This window comes from Chironomus tepperi, unplaced genomic scaffold (genome assembly GCF_022539635.2).
Source record: "Chironomus tepperi strain 1889 unplaced genomic scaffold, CSIRO-AGI_Ctep_v1 contig_223, whole genome shotgun sequence".
In the NCBI taxonomy this organism is placed as follows: domain Eukaryota; kingdom Metazoa; phylum Arthropoda; class Insecta; order Diptera; family Chironomidae; genus Chironomus; species Chironomus tepperi.
Genome location: NW_027226345.1, coordinates 1657625 through 1675207, shown reverse-complemented (window position 1 = coordinate 1675207; position 17583 = coordinate 1657625). Strand labels below are relative to the sequence as shown.

General features: G+C 31.8%; 1 protein-coding gene across 3 annotated transcripts; it reads right to left on the bottom strand.

The window, feature by feature from the left end:
• Window positions 1-194: 194 nt before the first annotated feature.
• Window positions 195-16234, bottom strand: tim (timeless). 3 transcript variants are annotated; one of them, XM_070640841.1, is made up of 13 exons: window positions 15557-16234; window positions 6793-8030; window positions 6481-6685; window positions 5455-6411; window positions 5281-5399; window positions 5114-5220; window positions 4686-5016; window positions 4445-4625; window positions 4161-4361; window positions 3917-4085; window positions 3658-3741; window positions 1731-2006; window positions 195-1653 (listed from the first exon to the last, which is right to left on the bottom strand). In XM_070640841.1, exons 2-13 carry the CDS (start codon window positions 7843-7845, stop codon window positions 1557-1559), a joined length of 3780 nt encoding a protein of 1259 aa, XP_070496942.1. In that variant the 5' UTR covers window positions 7846-8030; window positions 15557-16234; the 3' UTR covers window positions 195-1556. The 3 variants fall into 3 exon arrangements, with proteins under 3 accessions (XP_070496942.1, XP_070496940.1, XP_070496941.1); XM_070640839.1 differs by having other exon boundaries at window positions 5114-5399; XM_070640840.1 differs by having other exon boundaries at window positions 5114-5399; window positions 6499-6685.
• Between the last annotated feature and the right edge of the window lie 1349 nt (window positions 16235-17583).

Here is a 17583-nt window from a genome sequence, read left to right as displayed (position 1 = left end):
GCTAGTTGTAAGAACAGTCACAATCGCTCGGGAGTTCCTGTTGAAATCTGCAAACTCATCAACCAACTTCCGGAACAAAAAAACTGTAACAAAATTTCCACAAAATTCATCAAACAACCATTGATTTTTTTTTTCAACATTCACTTAAATCTTTATTTCCGAATAATAATGAATACAAATTGTTTTAAGGCCATGACAAATGTATAGGAAAAATATGAACATTTTGTTTTTATTCAATCTTTATTTCATAGAATTTACGATCAATAGCATGCAAAAAGTACTTTTTAAATTAATTAGTTAATTAATTAATTTAGAGTAATCTTGCAGTTCTATTGTTTTGTTGTGTCTAGGGGGAGTTCATACACAAAAATAGCATTTTAAGCTTACTTTGATCAAAAATGTTAAATTTCAAAATGTTAGAAAATTCCATAGATATAAAAAGTTATCTTTCATTGGACTATCTACTTAAATTTAGATATTATTAATTTAACTAAATTTGATCAGCTCTATTCGTGAAGCACACGGCGTGGAAAGTGCCATGAATTGGGCGCCATGTCGACTTGACTCAGACTTGAAGTAGGATTTCATAAAATTCAGTATGATTTTGTTGTAAGAACAGATTCAATGAAATCCGGCCTCAAACCAGAGTCAAGTCAGAGGCTTTCCGGGCAAATAATTAGACTCTAATTGAATCAGGCTATGATTAGTCAATAGTCTGTCTAGCGAGTCTCAAACAGTTATCTGAAAATTGTACAACTTTTACAAATTTCAGATAAGTGAGCTTTGATGTCTAGTTATAAACTTGAAATTTCTTGCATGATTTGCATGAGACTTTAAGTTTATAACTAGACATACGATTGACTAATCAGAACCTGTTCCACTCGGGAGCTATTAAATTGTAATCTATTCATTTATGCTACAAAATTGCTTAAAACCAGAGCTTGAAGTCGACTCAAAATTTCTATGGAGTCAGTTGATTTTTCCATAGAAAATTCGAGTCAACTTTGAGCTCTACATAGAACTAACTAATTTCCGAGCAAACAAAAATAAGTTACAACTAGTTGATGGCAAGTAAATGTCCAGTTGATGTCTAGTTCTGACGTATTTTTGGCCACTCCGGATTAATTTGCAAAGTAAGCTTAAAATCAGACAATTTTCCACGTGAACACCCCTTAGAACCTGAATCGGAATTTAAAGTCAAAACATACAATTATTAGAAACTAAATGGCAATGATTGATTGCACATAAATTTTTACTAAGTAAACTTCTTTGTATTCTAAGAATCTAGCAGATCTTTGATCTATTAAAAACGAATATTAATGCTAATAAACATCTTTGATATTTTTTGTTACTAAATTTATCACCTAAATCCCCCACCATCCCAACATAACAAATTGAAATTAATATTTTATTCATTTTTTAGTAAAACAGCATGAACATGAATGCACAAAAATGTAAATTAAATTAAATATTTTTTATCTAGAAAAAATATACTTTTTTTAGGTATGATTTAGTTCCTTAAACCTCACAATTAGTCATTTTACTATCCATAAAATTCAAATTGTTGTTATGAGATTTGAGTCGTGCTTATCCTCTTCATCGCTAACATACATCCGTGTAAGACTCGATGCAGCTGAATTTGTCTCATACAAACTATACAGGAAAGTCAAAGAAAAAGTTTAAGGAATAAGTATATAAGATATAAAGGCACAATCAGAAATTCAAATTACTCAATCACTTCATGTTCATGTTCCTCTAAAATTGTACTGTCTTCTTCACCAATTGCAATCGCCAGAATTGTATCGTCACTAAATCCATCAGACTCAACAATCATGTTCAGTTCCTTTGTTGTTGTTGTTTTTAATGAAGAACTTTTGTTGTTGCAATTTTGACCTCGCTTGTTGGGTAATGGAGGTTGTAAAAAGGAGTCACTTCCCGATCCGCTCGTTGACTGCTCCGATGGGCTTGATTTAACCATTAATTGTGGCAAATGAGATATAACCATTCTGAGAAAAATATTGCATTAAAAATTGTGTACAGATATTCAACGAGAATGGAAAATAATGAGCGAAATATGAAATAGAATTGACGTGATCATTCGTCGATGTCCGACGAGAACGCATTTTTCTATCATTTGAGTGAAATTTCGAACAACGGTCGAATAATATTTGAAAAATACATTCAAAATACATATGCGTATTTGAGTACCCCTCAAACTTTTAAATTGATATTCAGGCACAGCCTACAATCCAAATTTCATCCGAATTCTCTTTTAAAGCCTTGTTAAATGTCCAGCATTAAGCTAGGCTAAATATCCAAGCATGAAGCTACCAGAATGCCCAGTCAGAAAGTACTGACAGACAGACAACCAATTTAGAACATTTTGGTCAAAAGCATTGTTGTTGAAATATTTTAATTAATCAAATAACCTGAGCAAGCATTGAAATTACAATACAATAGAACCCATAAATTAGACATCAATTTAAGAGTTAGAAATAGATCTCTCTATTTGAAATGTCATAGCATGCTCGAAGATATTTAAAAATCATGTTATAAAGATTAGTTGAATGGAATTGTTATAGCTGATTGAATATTATTATATTTATATATTATTTTCAAGTAGCAGGCAGTAAAGGCAGTAAAGTAAAAAAAATTTGTTGTAGAAATATTTATCAATTTTTCATGTTCATAAGTGCAGCAGCGGTTATTAAGTAAAATATGATCTAAAAAATTTTTATTTTATGATATTTTCGCACAGAATCGCACATAAAAATATTCATTTTTTCGCAATTTGCACGCAGTGTGATATTAAAGCGTTGCCTTGAAACCTTCATCCGTTAGAGACTGACTGTACGTCTATACGTCTACGAATCAAACATAAAACTTGACTCATTTGAAAGCTTCAAATTGGGGCCACACCACTTCTTTATCGTTTGCTGAAGAAAAATTACATTTGCATGCACATTTATTTGCATTCAGTGTCATGAGACTCATGCGAAAACAGTTTTTTTGAATCTTAAAAATGCATATGTGTCGTGTGCAAGATCAGCTTTCAATCTGGCATCATCAAAGTTGGCTTAGACATTTGTAGTGTTAATGGTAGATTTTTTTTTTTTGTGTAAATTAGTTTCTATAGAAGTGGAAAAAATTTCATAAGGTTCATTGCCAGCTAAGATTTCCTAGGGTTTCTCGTGAAAAGACGGTTTGATGATCTTGATTTTATTTCAAATTTTAAAAGTTAGTTGAAATTTCAAAATTTAAAAATCCGCTAATTAGCTTTTTTAGGTTCAAATTGTTCAAATTTTAAAAGTTCGTTAAAAATTCAAAATTTAAAAATCAGTTAAAATCAGCTTTTACGTTATTCTTGTATTTTTGAGGTTAGAAAACTGCTCATTTCATGCTAAACGTAAATCCATTAATACATAAATTTTGAATATTCTCACAAATGTTGATTAATGTTAAGAATACAAAAATTTAGAGAAACCCAATCGATTCCGAAGAATTTAAGTAGCTAATTTCTCTTGAAATAAATGCGTCTATAGTTAGAGGCATATCACTAACTTGTTACATATTATATCAATTCAATTTTTTTTTGAAAGAATGAGTAATGAAAAAATTCTCATAAATTGGATATAATTTCTTTATTATGACATTTACCTTTCACTTACTGACGCTTTACTTTGTACAACCATTTGTAGCCAACTTTGACTGCATGTCGTTGATGTGACCTCAGGAGTAAACCTAAATATTTATACAAAAAAAGAGATATTCAAGAAAAAGGAAAAATCTTCTGTCAAATTAATTTTATTAACGTTGATTAAGCATAGACATGTATTTGTGTTTATTTTTTAAAGTTAATTTAAGTTTAATTTGCCAACTGAAAAACAGTTTATTGGCCATAAATATTTAATTTAACCTGATAATCGAATTGGATGATTTCAACCTTTGAACTGAGAAGCATGATGAATCAGCCTTGTCAATTTGTGATGGTAATGTTGACATCTCGTCTATAATCATCGAATTTGTCATTTTATTCTCTTGTTCCGATGACTTTCGGATACGTGCGATGTCAAACTTAAGACTATCTAATTAGTAGAAGTAGACATAAGAATAATAAAGGTTAGTAATTATTGCATAAATGTCACATTTAAATGCCTTACTTTTAGGAATTGGACCCAATTTCTCAGCAATTGTATATAAGATGTCAGATGTCCAAAATTCAGGAATTCGTACAAACAATTTATTAGCATCAGCTGGTAAATGAAAACCGAGTTTATGCAATAAAAGGACGAATGGCTGATAAACCAAAATTTTATGTTGTTCGGAATTGTATGGAACCAAAGGTATCGATTGCTTTTTCACTGAATGGGAAGGATAAAATGGAAAATTCTCAATGATTTCATTTTTTTGAGGATTATGCGTAGATGTAGAAGGTATAACTTACATATGCAATGATGTGGTACCGGCTCCCATAATGGATTATTGTTGTGCTGATTCACAACGTCATTCGTCTTATTTTTTGTACAATACATATTCAATTTAATGAAACAGCATTCAAGCAACACGCGCTGCAACCATGTTACCAACTTTCCTTTATTCTCCTTTAGTAGTCTGTCTCGTAAGACCTACACACATTACAACGTGATGAATACTTTGTATTATTTTAATAAATTCAATTATATTACCTTGATATCATCCGGTTGATTGGATGTACTGGTTTCAGAACTATCAGATATTTCAATGCCAGATTCTTCTTCCTTTGACGGTGAATCAGTTATACCTGATGTCTTTGCCTCCCTCTCATATTGTGAATCTTCAAATTTCATCAAGTCATCATATTCAGTCAATGAAATGAGATCTTGCTGTAATAATTGTTGAATCACGGCCATACGAGACTTTGCCTTTTGTCCTGAATCTCTCAACTGCTTGATGATATGACCGATAATATCTTTATGTTTTTTGCTTTGAACGTAGTACCAATAAAGTACATCTAGCTCTTCTTGAGCCCATATATCACTATTGGTGAGAATATAAAAAAAAGGATTAGAACTTCTGACGTCAAGGAACTACCCAAATAGCATTGAGTTCGTATAATTGTAAATGTATCACATACTTAATGGAAACTCCGTCAGATAATGCGGGACTGGGTAATGCAATTTGTGGCTTCGGTGGTGTATTAATAAATTTATGTATAACATACTCTATCAAGTCAGACCAATCCTGCGAATCATAATATAAATCAGTAGAAAATGTACATACAACTTTAAAAGTCCTACTCACATCACAAATTTCATATTCCGTCTCCCAAATTTGACTGTATGTCTTCAAAATATTAGGTTGAAATAGGATCGCCACTTGACCGAGTTCTCCAGCCACATGATGCATAAGTGTAAAGCAGCCTAATAGAATTAAAATTAATATTATTGATTTCTAGTTACAGCACATTGAACTTACAATCATTGACAAACTCGCCATTTTCTTGAAAGCTTTCTAATAAAATTCCATATTGATGCATAATGTCAACAGTTGCAAACTGTGCTATATGTTCCTGCATTTTGACATTACATTTCTTTTCGGATTGCTTTGTGACATTGTCCAGCAACAAAAGCAATATATGATTTGTTACAATGAGATCTTGTAGATATTGTCGTGACTGTAAATTAGGATTATAGCATCTTAATAACAGCACAAATAAATGTCGTAAATCCTCTGTACAACAGATTTGAGTTTGTAGATTCAAAATGTGGTCCTTATCTTCGGCTGATAAATGATTACTACGTTTATAAACTTCCAGAGCTTGTAAAAATTCTCTTATTGCCGTAACGACCAAATGGATGCGCCTTAAATAAGGCTTAAGATCAGCTCCCTGCTGTCTTGATATCAGCTCCAGCTGTTCACATATATTAACACCTTCATATGTAAGATATGAAACAATATCAAAACATAAAACGGAACTGATGTGTTCTAAATCAAGTTCTAGTTGCGCAGCAAACTTGAGAAAGTAGGTAACCAGCCAGAAAAAATGGGATGTATCTATAGATAATTGTAAATCTGTTAAGAGTTGTGCGTGCAATTGTTGCACTAAAAATCCATATCCTTTTAATAGAAAATCGACTGTAAATTCCTTCAAAATGTTTGAAATATCCTCATCGGTTGGGGTGTGATGAATCAGACCTTTCATATTAATTATTGAGCTCTTACTTCTCTTTACAAGCTTTTTTCTTCTTGCATCTTTCTTTTCTTGTGTCATTGTCGTTGCATTTGCTGCATTAACATTTCTCTGCTTCTGTGCAGCATTAAATCGTTGTTTTTGGTTAGTACTTGGTGGTTTTTGGTGTGTTGGCTTCTGCTTTGGACTATCATCATCGTTACTTGATGTCGATATTGATTCTTGATTACCTTGTAGATCGCCTAATTATTTGGTACATATATTCAAAAATGAAATTAAATTATTTGAGACATTGAAGATATTTAACAAACCTTGTGATACTTGCGTACCGTATCCACAGTCGCTAAGTTCACTCGATTGATTATTGGATGAGTGATGACTTTGTTTACCCTTGCCCGAATTCATCTTTTGATTATTCGTGTTGTGTTTTTGATTGCTTCCACTTGGATGATTATTATTACAGTTGCGCGACTTTTGAGTCCATTTTGTATTCTTTGACTCACTCGATTCGGGACTCTGCATTTCGATTCGACAATGAAAATGACAACAGTAAACATTGAATTATTTATGAGTTAGCAATAAAAAAATGCATAAAACATGAGTGCATGCAATTCAACACTTACCTTCATAACGACATCCTGATTCGAGAAATCTGTCGATTCAGAGCTTGTTATTGATTGTATTGAATCGATTGATTTTTGAGATGTTGTGGTTGATACTTTTGGTTTAACGCGTATTATTGATGCTTGATAGTCAATATTTGGAATTCGACCAGATGAATTTTCATTATCTAATAAAACACCTTCACTTATTGTGGTCATTTTACCACTTCCATTATCAGATGAATCGCTTGTTGGATCTGATGTCAACATTGGACTTGAATCGCCACTGCATTGTTTTGGCGGTGATGTATTACTCTCATTATCTTCTGAGCTTTCCGTATGTGAAACCGCCTCAAACCAATGATTTAATAATTTTTGTAATGTTCCTACATGCTGATCTTTATACATTAATGCGATTAACTGAACAATTGTTACACCCCAAAAAGCACGTTGGGTACACGACATTAAATGTATTAAAAGCTTATCAATACTTTGAGTAAATAAATTCCATATAATTTGGTTCTGCATCGATGTATATGGTTGCTGATGTTGATGTAAATGTTCGGGTATGTGAAGGATATTGCGAAAGAGCAATAAGCAATTGTTTATACTCTCACATTGTGTCAATGATAATTTGTGATCAGTTTCAAGTATCGATTTCATATGATCTATTATTGCCTTTGTCACTCTTAGATCAACAAAAACCTCTTTGCTCGTATAAAGCAGTCGATTTAATTCATAAATTGTGTGACGTCCAATTTCTGTTCTCGACATCACGTCCACTGACAAAAGACATTCAATCGGTACTGTTAAATTAACCATTAAACGGACAGTCATGTCAAGTATGGTTGAGTCTTTGGCATTCAATAATAATGGAACTATGTCTTTTTTAACATTCTGTCCAAATCCAATTGCCCTTCGATATGTACGCAATGTATGATCTTCCATTGCCAATTTGCATATTATCTCCTCAAGTATTGATAAGCATTCGTCGTTAATAGCATATGAATCGCCTTGGATTGTACCAAGCGACGCAAATGTACTATGTATTTGAGGATTATTTAATAGCTCCATTTTATGATTTTTTTTTTTGTATAAAAAGGTATATTTCGTAGTAATTAATGTCTTATATAAATTTGTTTGGTTGTAAAAGGTTCAAACTTTATCCTTATGTAATGCGAAGATAAATTATTGGAACTGGTATTTTTAAAGATTTTCGTTTAATTATTTGTCGCTTAATAATGAAATCCATTTAACACCTGTAACGAGAATAATGAATGATAAAATTGATTATGAGATGCATTTGATAATTTTATCCTAGATTGAAGACAATGGCAATAATATGGATATCTGGTTATATCATTAAATACCCACATATTATCATTTTTACATCGATAAAAATAGAATTAAATTATAGAATAATAGCTGTAATATCTAGCATATCGTATTTCATTACATGTTAATCACATTGATTTGACTGATGATCATCAGCTATTGATGGTAAAATTGAGAATTTGAAACTTAATACAGAGATAATGAAATCAAATTTCAAATGCAGTGGAAGTCAATTTGATCTGCACATGTTGTAACGTTGTCACGTCGACGACGAGGCGGCAGTATACTTAGAACCAAGTGGTGGATCACTAGCTTAATTCAGCTCAACTTGTCTCTTGTCGAAAATCAATTGACTGCAACTTCGATTCCAAGTAAACTGTCGCGTCGTCGCCGTAAAGACAACATTTCAATACATTCCAATCAGGAAATCAAGCTGGTAATCACAATTTCTGGCATTTTAAATGGAATTTGCTAATAGATTCTTAAAACTTCATTTGAAAGTTCAAACAAAGATGACTAGATCTAACTCATCATTCCTTATGAACTGTGTCAATGCGTTCTTAATCAGAAATTTAAATTAACTTGGATGCAAAATACGGTTTAGATTACATAAAGATGTACAGTTCTTATTTTATACATACAGCAGCTTTGAAAACTTGAATAATTTAAATGTCCACTCTTGATAAGCATAAATAAATGAAGTTTTAATAAGGAATTAAATAACTAATTTATAGAATCATATAACAGATAACTTTAATGGATGTCAAGGAACGATTTTCTCTAGTGATGACATAGTTTGCAGTTATATAGAAAGCATTAAATAATTAATTTTCAAAATGAGTTTCACAAAATGTGTCCATAAAAATGCATAAATACTCTAAAGGATTAGGCAACACCCACACAGGAATGCAATTCCAACGATGATACAATCAATGACTTGAACTTCTGCATATCAATCAATAAGACATTTCGAAAAATAGAACATAGATGTATTCTTATAAACAGTCGTCAGAATCATCGTAGAATTGGAATCACATCTGCATTTTTTGATCTTTTTTAGACATTACACAACATCAATCCAACAAACAAAAAAGTTTATTTTGTGATGAAGTCGCAGAAACGGAGGAAGTCTCTATTGTGTTGAAACAAGAAAAAATATGAAAATGAAAAAAATTTTCTACAATTTAGAAAACAGAAGGCAGAAAACAGACGATGAGAAGTATAACTAGAAATGTAGGAAAACACGTTGAAATCAGCAGTTGTGTGACATTTACATTACACAATCGAATTATACCGAGTACTGATGAGGATCTTGAACGTGAATTTTATAAAATTTTCCCCTATAATCACATTATTATATCCTCTTTATTCCTATTAAATGTTTACCGTTTGTTTTTGTTTGCAAGGCTTCTTAGTGACTCACCAACGCAATGCGGTGGTGAGTTAGTAGAACAAAACAGTAAGTAGGAGTTTGTTATCTTTACAGGTGGAATAATGGAACGGAATTTTAGAATTTTAGGACAGTGAGTTTTGTGACTGGATTTTTGTATTTCCGAGTGGACAACTTGACAGAATGTCTATGTTGCTAACTAAATCTGCGCAGTTGACTTATGAGATTTTCTCCGGAATGTTCCATAAAATTTGTCCTTGATAGAAGACAATCGGTTCCGAAATTTGTCGACAGTAACTAGACCTACTAGACAATAGACTCGACAGTTATGTCAAGTTGTCCATTCAAGAGTTTATTGTTGACAGAAATAGTATAATTCTGAATTACGGATCCCAAGTGGGACTCGAACCCACGTCTTAAGATTTCCAGTCGCATGCTCGTACCACTGAGCTATCGGGGGTAACCCCGAGCTACTCAAATATATGGCAAAGTGCCATATTTAGGAAAATTATAAAATTCTTTGGAATGTCAACACCAATTTGTATGCTTTATGACTTTATGGAAATAAGGTAGAATTCTCATAATTATGAAATAGGATTAATATGGAAATTAGTCCATGTTACGTCCATACACACATTTGAAGCCTTAAAAATTCCAATAGATCACTTAGAAATTCCAATAGACCACGTAAAACGGCACGTAAACCATCGATTTTCAATAAAAATTCAATTATGCTATCTATTAGACTTTTTAACTACAAAAACTTAAAGACACAGCCGAACTTAAATTGCAAATTACAAAGATCTGAATGAAGGAAATTTTATTTTTAGATTAAGACTTGCTGGGATTTCCTTTTGTTTCAAATCACTTCTCTTACATTGTAAATAAAGACCAGACTTCTTTTCTCAACAATCAAGTCACGTTATTAAATGCTTGAAAGTAATTTTATCAAGCACTTGCTCGATTTCCAATTCCAATCTTAGTTCAGTTTTATTTTTGAAACAATAGGAACAATTTTAAGAGTAAAGGAGCAAATAAAAAAAGATGGAGTAAAAGTTTCTGGCATATTTTTAAAATTCATCATGTACGCCCACATGCTAAATTGTAAAGCACATTTTCCATCCAACTCTCAAGCACAAATTTTCATTTTGTTGCCTGTTGTATTGTGAATTAAGAAATAATACCATTGTGGCTTGGTGAATAAATTTAGAACAGGTTGATATGCTGCTGTTTTTTGGAATGAGATTAAGTCGCTTGCTATGCCTTTTGTTTTAAACACATTTTTTATATCACCTGGCATCAAAATGTCTGTTTAAGACATTTGATTGACTTTTTTCATGTTTTACATAACCACAGATGGAGCAGCTCTTGACTTTCATCTCTATTTGGTCATACAAAATGCGACATTATCCACTCCTTAGCTCCTTAAATAGATCTCCACAGATATTTTTCATGTGTGGGAGTATCTGTATGATGAGATACTTGAAACCTTATAAACAGTTGTATGTTGCGAAACATTGGACAGAATAATAAGCTTCAATGGAAAGCAATTGAGAAGAGGAAGGGAGTTATTGTCACATTATTGACCACACTTATGTGGCAGTTACTTATGACAAATAAAAGATTATTGCTCATAAAGTCTGATGTTTGTGCACGTTGGAAAAAATGGAGTTATTGTTGTTATGCAGCCTGTTTAATTAATTGGAATGAAAATTGAGATCAAATTTCGGAATCCTTAAAAGGATGTTCAAGATCGTAAATAAAACATACCTTGAAATTTTCATTCAGATTTCTTATGATTCTGGTCTCTAACTTTTAGTAGGGGCAGCATATTATCATTCAATTTACATTCAGGATTTTGAATTTGTGTTGGTTTGTGCTTAGCATTAATTGACATCAAGTCTATTATGACAAATCAACCAAAGCTAATACCTTACTGTATTATGCATTAGCTATGAATGTTAATTTACATCTTCCTGTTATATTGTTTCTGATTCACCTAATATCAAAAAGTTTAGTCAAATATACAGTTGTACTTAATTTTCCAACATCTCAATTAGATTTTTCCCGTAGATACTGGTTTTTATGGGACAATTGTGGTTTATACAAGGAACTATCCATACATACAAAGAGGTCATATTTATTATTTGATATTGTCAACATCCGTCATAAACATCCATCCTGAATAATTCATTTTGCACATGTAAATAATAATTCATATCGTATTGACTATTTATGATGTTGGATCAAAAATACAATTTTCATATTCATTCATAACTAGGTTTCGAATAAATTTGGGATTTCGTTTCGATCTTCAAATGGCACAACGTGATCCATTCAGAAAATATCGAATATTTATAAACATTCGCGGTATCAAGAATTGATTGAGAACTGGTATTTTGAGAATCAAGTCATTTAATCGCGCAGGGACAATAAATCAAGAAGGAATCAAGAGGATTGTTTGAAAAAATATTGCTAAAATACAGCAAAAAAGGGCAGTTATGTAGAATTTATTATGAATTTGATAGACTGGACCTAAAAATCAGATGTTATGTAAACCAGTAAAAAAGACAAGTCCAATGTATCTAATCAATGAAAACAATTGGTTAGAATTAAGCAATAACTAGGAATTGACTAAATACTTTAAACTCAAAACTCTTTCCGGCATGTCCTTTCGTTAAGTACATCGAATGAGCAGTTCCTATAAGAAAAGCTCAATTCAAAAAATTTCTAGAAAGCTCATCAAAGAATGACAAAAGCTTGTCCTATTCTGTCACTTTTTAAAATCCATAATTTTAAATGTTAATCACCCACTAAGCAGAAATTTAATAGTCGATACAATTGAATAATATAATATAAAAATTATATCTATGCAGCAAGCTATTCACAGCTTCTCTCTCATTTCTCTCAACACTCAGCCATCAAAACTGTTACAACAATTGTTAATGATAGGTAACAGGTAAATATCATGAAACAACCCATCCATCCATGTGCAATGTTTATAATTCCTATATAACAATTTTGTGCTGAACTTTATCAGCACATGTTATAAAATTTTCATACAGATCTCTCGCCAAAAAGAAGTCCCGAAGAATTTCCTATAATCAATCCGAATATCCGATCGTAATACAATTGAAAATATTGTTCGGCACGTAGCATTGCAAATATATTCGTGTGAACTTCGAGAAATTTTATGCCTACATTTAGGAATAAACACGATTCACATGTTAGAACACGATACAGTACAGTCTCTCTCTTATATCAAATTCTCTTCTCATAAAATCGGCAACTTTTTGTTGTGGTGATCAAAAATAAAATGTATGCATCAAAATGCTGTACTTCCTTTGTACCCGTGTGTGTATGAGAAAGATATTCTTATTTTGTTGATAAAAATAACTCAAACTTATTGGAATCTCTTTTTTTATTAGAAAATTGTGTTATTTATTTCAGGTTAACGCCTACCAATTCATCTAATACGCAATAAATTTAGGCACGTTAGGAATATCATTTCTAAACATACTGCGAAATTAGATGTCATTTTTGCCTTTTATTTGTTTTGTAAATTTTCAACTTCAATATGAAAATTTATTCAAAGCTCACTTCGACTAAACTGACTTATTGAAGAAAATGCCATTTTTCCTAGAGAACTTTCTTATCTAGATAATTAGTTTGTCTAAGCCAATTGTTCAGAAAGAGTGGCTCTCTTCAAAGTCAGATGGAAGGACATTTGTAATAACCAAGGCTTCAAGTCGGAGCATGGTTCCAGAAAGTATACAATCTTTCAGAAATAGTATTGAATATGATTATAAAGCATAAAACTGCAGTTTTGCAGAAGAAAACACCAAACCTGCAGTGTTTAGCTTACATAAAGATCAGATAAACAAAGCTCGAAGTATAGATAAATCTTGTATGGAAGATAGATTGACTTGATATTCGAATACAATTCGAGTCGACTTCGAGCTTTCCAAAGAAACTGCAAACTTGCACTTACAAAATGCAGTAAATGCAGTTTTTCACAAACCCTATTGCAAAAAATGAAATACAAAGAAAGCTTGTTCATAAGATGGCGGCGTAGAGCAGAGCAACTGATTAAACAGTTAGTATGAAACAATATTAAGAGTTAGATATTCCACCCACATCGTTAGCTATTAATATGATCTAAAGGAAGCCATTTTTTCTAATTAAATAAAACAGTTTCTTGATTTTTACGTCACAACTTGGTTATTAAAATAATTTCGAGAGTTAAAATTAAAAATTATTTAAAAAGTCTACATTTAAGTAGGATTTCAGACTACAATCTGGACGACAAGCAAGATGCCTAAAGATTTATAAACAATAGAAATTTTCGTTGAAATGTTTCAATTCAATTCAAACTGATTTATGTAATAACAACCCCAAAACTTAATATAAATCTCATGATAAATCTGAGTTGGTCAATGGCAGAAGAAAAAGCACTTTGCTGACACAATCGTTTGATCAAACAGATGTAACCGTTTTAGTCAGGCACTGAAACTTTTTCAACCACTCTACGACTCTCAGTGATAATGCGAACTAATCATCATTTTTCCTGACTCTGTACCATACTGTTTACAACATAAAGCATGGAAAATGAGGAAAAGTAGAATTATCTTATTAGAAATATAGGGATAGACACCTCAAAAACATAGAAAGAAGGAGCTTACACAAGTAGACTCCATAACTGTGTAAATGTTTCGTTATTTCCTTAGTAACCTTTGCAACTTCAAATAAATTTATTAAAAAATTCCCTTAATTTAAATAACTCTTTGTAGATCTCCCTTTGCATTTAAAGAAATATAGATAAAATTTATTGAAAACAAAGTCAAAAGGCGGTTCTTGGTATTGCTCAATGATTGACAAATGATGAGAAAAATTCATATAATCGCAATAGTTCAATCTTCTCATTACGTATTCCCGAACAAAAAACTTTTTTTTTTCCCTAGATCAAAGCGCACATGTTTAGTTAGACAATTACACGCTTTTTTAAATTCCTATCCGGAGTGTAAAGCATCGTGACTTCCACTAATATTCAATTTCATATACAAAATTTTCAATTTTGGACACTATTTGATTACGAATGTTTCTAGGATTTCAAATGTGTCAATAATTTGTGGCTTTTCATATTGAACAAAGGGTTTAAGGTTTCATTAAGCGTGTAGACACAACGACATTTATCGATATACATGTTTTCTATGGAATTGTTGATTATGAATCAATAACCCGAGCAACACAATGCGGTAAAGTGCATTTTTCGCCTTAGAAATAGCTAGAAATCAGTCATCACTGTGTCGACAGGACAGCTATGCTTCTTACTGTTAAAATGGCAACATATATGTACCCTATTGAACACATTATGCTATTCGGGTCAAGAATAACTAAAAATATGTAACAAAAGAAATCTCAATGAACAATTAAGCAAGTCTTGCAAAGTTTTTACTTCACGAGTTGTAATGGAACTTTGGAAATTGTTTTTTTAAGGACATTTTTGGCGAGGTCAAATGTCTCAGAATTCACAGTTCATTCATCAGTCAATGGAAAAACGTTTTGCTAACTACAGCAAGTATGAATTAAAATGAAATCATACAAAAAAACAAATTATAAAGTACTCTAATTACGTACATCCCAACGACAAGCATTTTTCTCAAAGAATATTCATTTTCTGGATATTTACGTAAACAGCGGACTAATTACATCACTCAAGTTACAACTACATATGCGAATATAATAAAATGCGATTGCTGTTAATTCATTTTACTATCAATTCTCAATAATAAATATTAATCAACATACTAAACAAGTGGTGGGCAACCTGAGTGTCGCGGCACATTAGAAGAGGTTCTAGTCGACTAGAACCATACTTAGTGTATGGTTTTGGTCGAGGCCTACCATCAAGGTGTGCCATGAAAAATTAAAAGGTTGTCCACCACTGTTGTAATCAGTCAACAATTAATTTATATGCTCGTGCATTAATTTAATCTCAATTTTTTAGTGTTGGATATGCCATAATCATGATAAACATAACCAAAAAGAAATTTTACTTACCAATTTTTAAAAAAACTTAATTAAATCACGTTTAAATGTTATTTAAGTTAAAAGTTTAATTGGACTTTTTAATTGAGCACAAAGAAAAGCTTAGTAATCATTAATTTATATAGCCAATATAATTGCAAAGCTTAATCGTTTCATCACTCAAATGACGTTTTGATTTACTCTTATCTTATTTTTCTCTCTTTTTTTTTTGTTAATTTAATTTTTAAATTAGATTTTTTTCATTACAATAACTTTTTTGCATTTCAAATTCATCTCCACTGCACACTTGCTTTCTTGCGTATATATTCTCTCTTTTTCTTTATGATATTTGCACTAACGCTCGTGTATCATTGAAGGTTAGCAGTTGTTGTATATGATAGAACTACTGCCGGTTATTAGTTTCTATATAATTAATTACTTCTCTCACTTCACAATAGATTAATATAAGCACGAATTAATCCACATAGAAAATGATGATCAGAATCACTTGGTTTATTACCACTGAATTCGTCACTTGATTATTCAATCTTGTCTCAAATTAAGACTTAGAATAAATTATCCAAAAAAAGGAGGTAGTAATAGCTAGCTTATCCAGTAAGCAGTAAAATATCTAATCACTTGGACTATCTAAACAACCTTTAAACTTTTAATATATAAAATATATCCACGGGATCTAAAAAGCTATAGGTCCTATCTGATTGACTGTAAAAATACAATTAACCTGAGAAGCCGACAGTAGAATAAACAGTATGATTCTCTCCATAAAAACATTCCGAAAGCGCAATCGTGAGACAATTTTTCCATACAAAAGTAAAAAAAAATTTCCCCTACAAACTGACAACAGAATTTACAAACAGACTCACGTGTGTTTTCAACGTGCTTTTACTCGGTGTCTCTTTTTTTCTGTTACTTGTTCTCTCGACACTTAATATTTTTTTTTTTGTTTTAATTCCTTGTTTGCATTCTACTTCTCTTACTTGCACTTATTCTGATTTGATTTGTTTTTATCAAAAATGATTGTTTTTTGATCATGGCCTGTTGTGATGATGAGGTTGAGAACAAAAGCATTCTTAGATCAGAGTTGTTGGACATGAAAGAAAATTTTTAAAAATTCTTTTTAACTTGAAAATTAGAATGTGTGCTTTGGCATGTGACAGTATATCGGTTGATATGATTGATTGACTCAGTAATAATTTGTTTCTTTTGATTTTAGTAGGGTTTGCCAAAAAAACTGCAAAATTGCATTTCTTGCATTTTACATGATCCGAATTTTAAATACGTCAAAAACTGCAGGCCTAGTTTTTTTTTAGGCAAATCTACGGATTTAAGTTACATATGTTCTTGAATAGGTAGTTACTAAGTTAATTTAAAGCTGAACCTTTAAGACTTCAATAATTAATAATGACTTCATTGATGTTGTGTTATTGCTTTTGTTTTCTTGTTTTTCTTGTCTGATCTCCTTTAATTAACCTAATTGGACATCAGTTTCCTTCAAAGCAGATATAATCAGGTGTCGAGGTAAGAGATCTCGAGATCGATATTTCTCCCTTGAACTCTAAGTCCCGGTTTCGGTTTCGAAAATTTGTTGAAACCATGACTTTGGGAAACCCAGAGCAGCCAATTTTCCATTTACTATCCCAAAATCGACTAATTCTGCCGTCACGACATCTTCGCGACACCTATTGATTATCCCAACGATTGCATTGTACTGCTTAAGATAAATGAATGAAATTCTAACACAGGATCTATCAGAAAAGGTTTGATTCCGATTGGGACTCGAACCCACGTCTAATGATTTCCGGTCGCATATTTCTACCATTGAACTGTCAAGGATAATTCGACTAATTGACAAAACTACTATACAGTTTCGGTATCGTTTGCATTAGGTCATCATTGTTGTTCCAATCCCAATATCCTTTTGTAGTCTTCTTTGTACAAGTTGTGTTCGGAGATAGAAAATTGTAAGCCTTCTATCCCTAGCTTGTTTGTGGGGCTGCCACCCTACAAGCGAGGTTTTGAGTAGGATTTTAATCAACTCT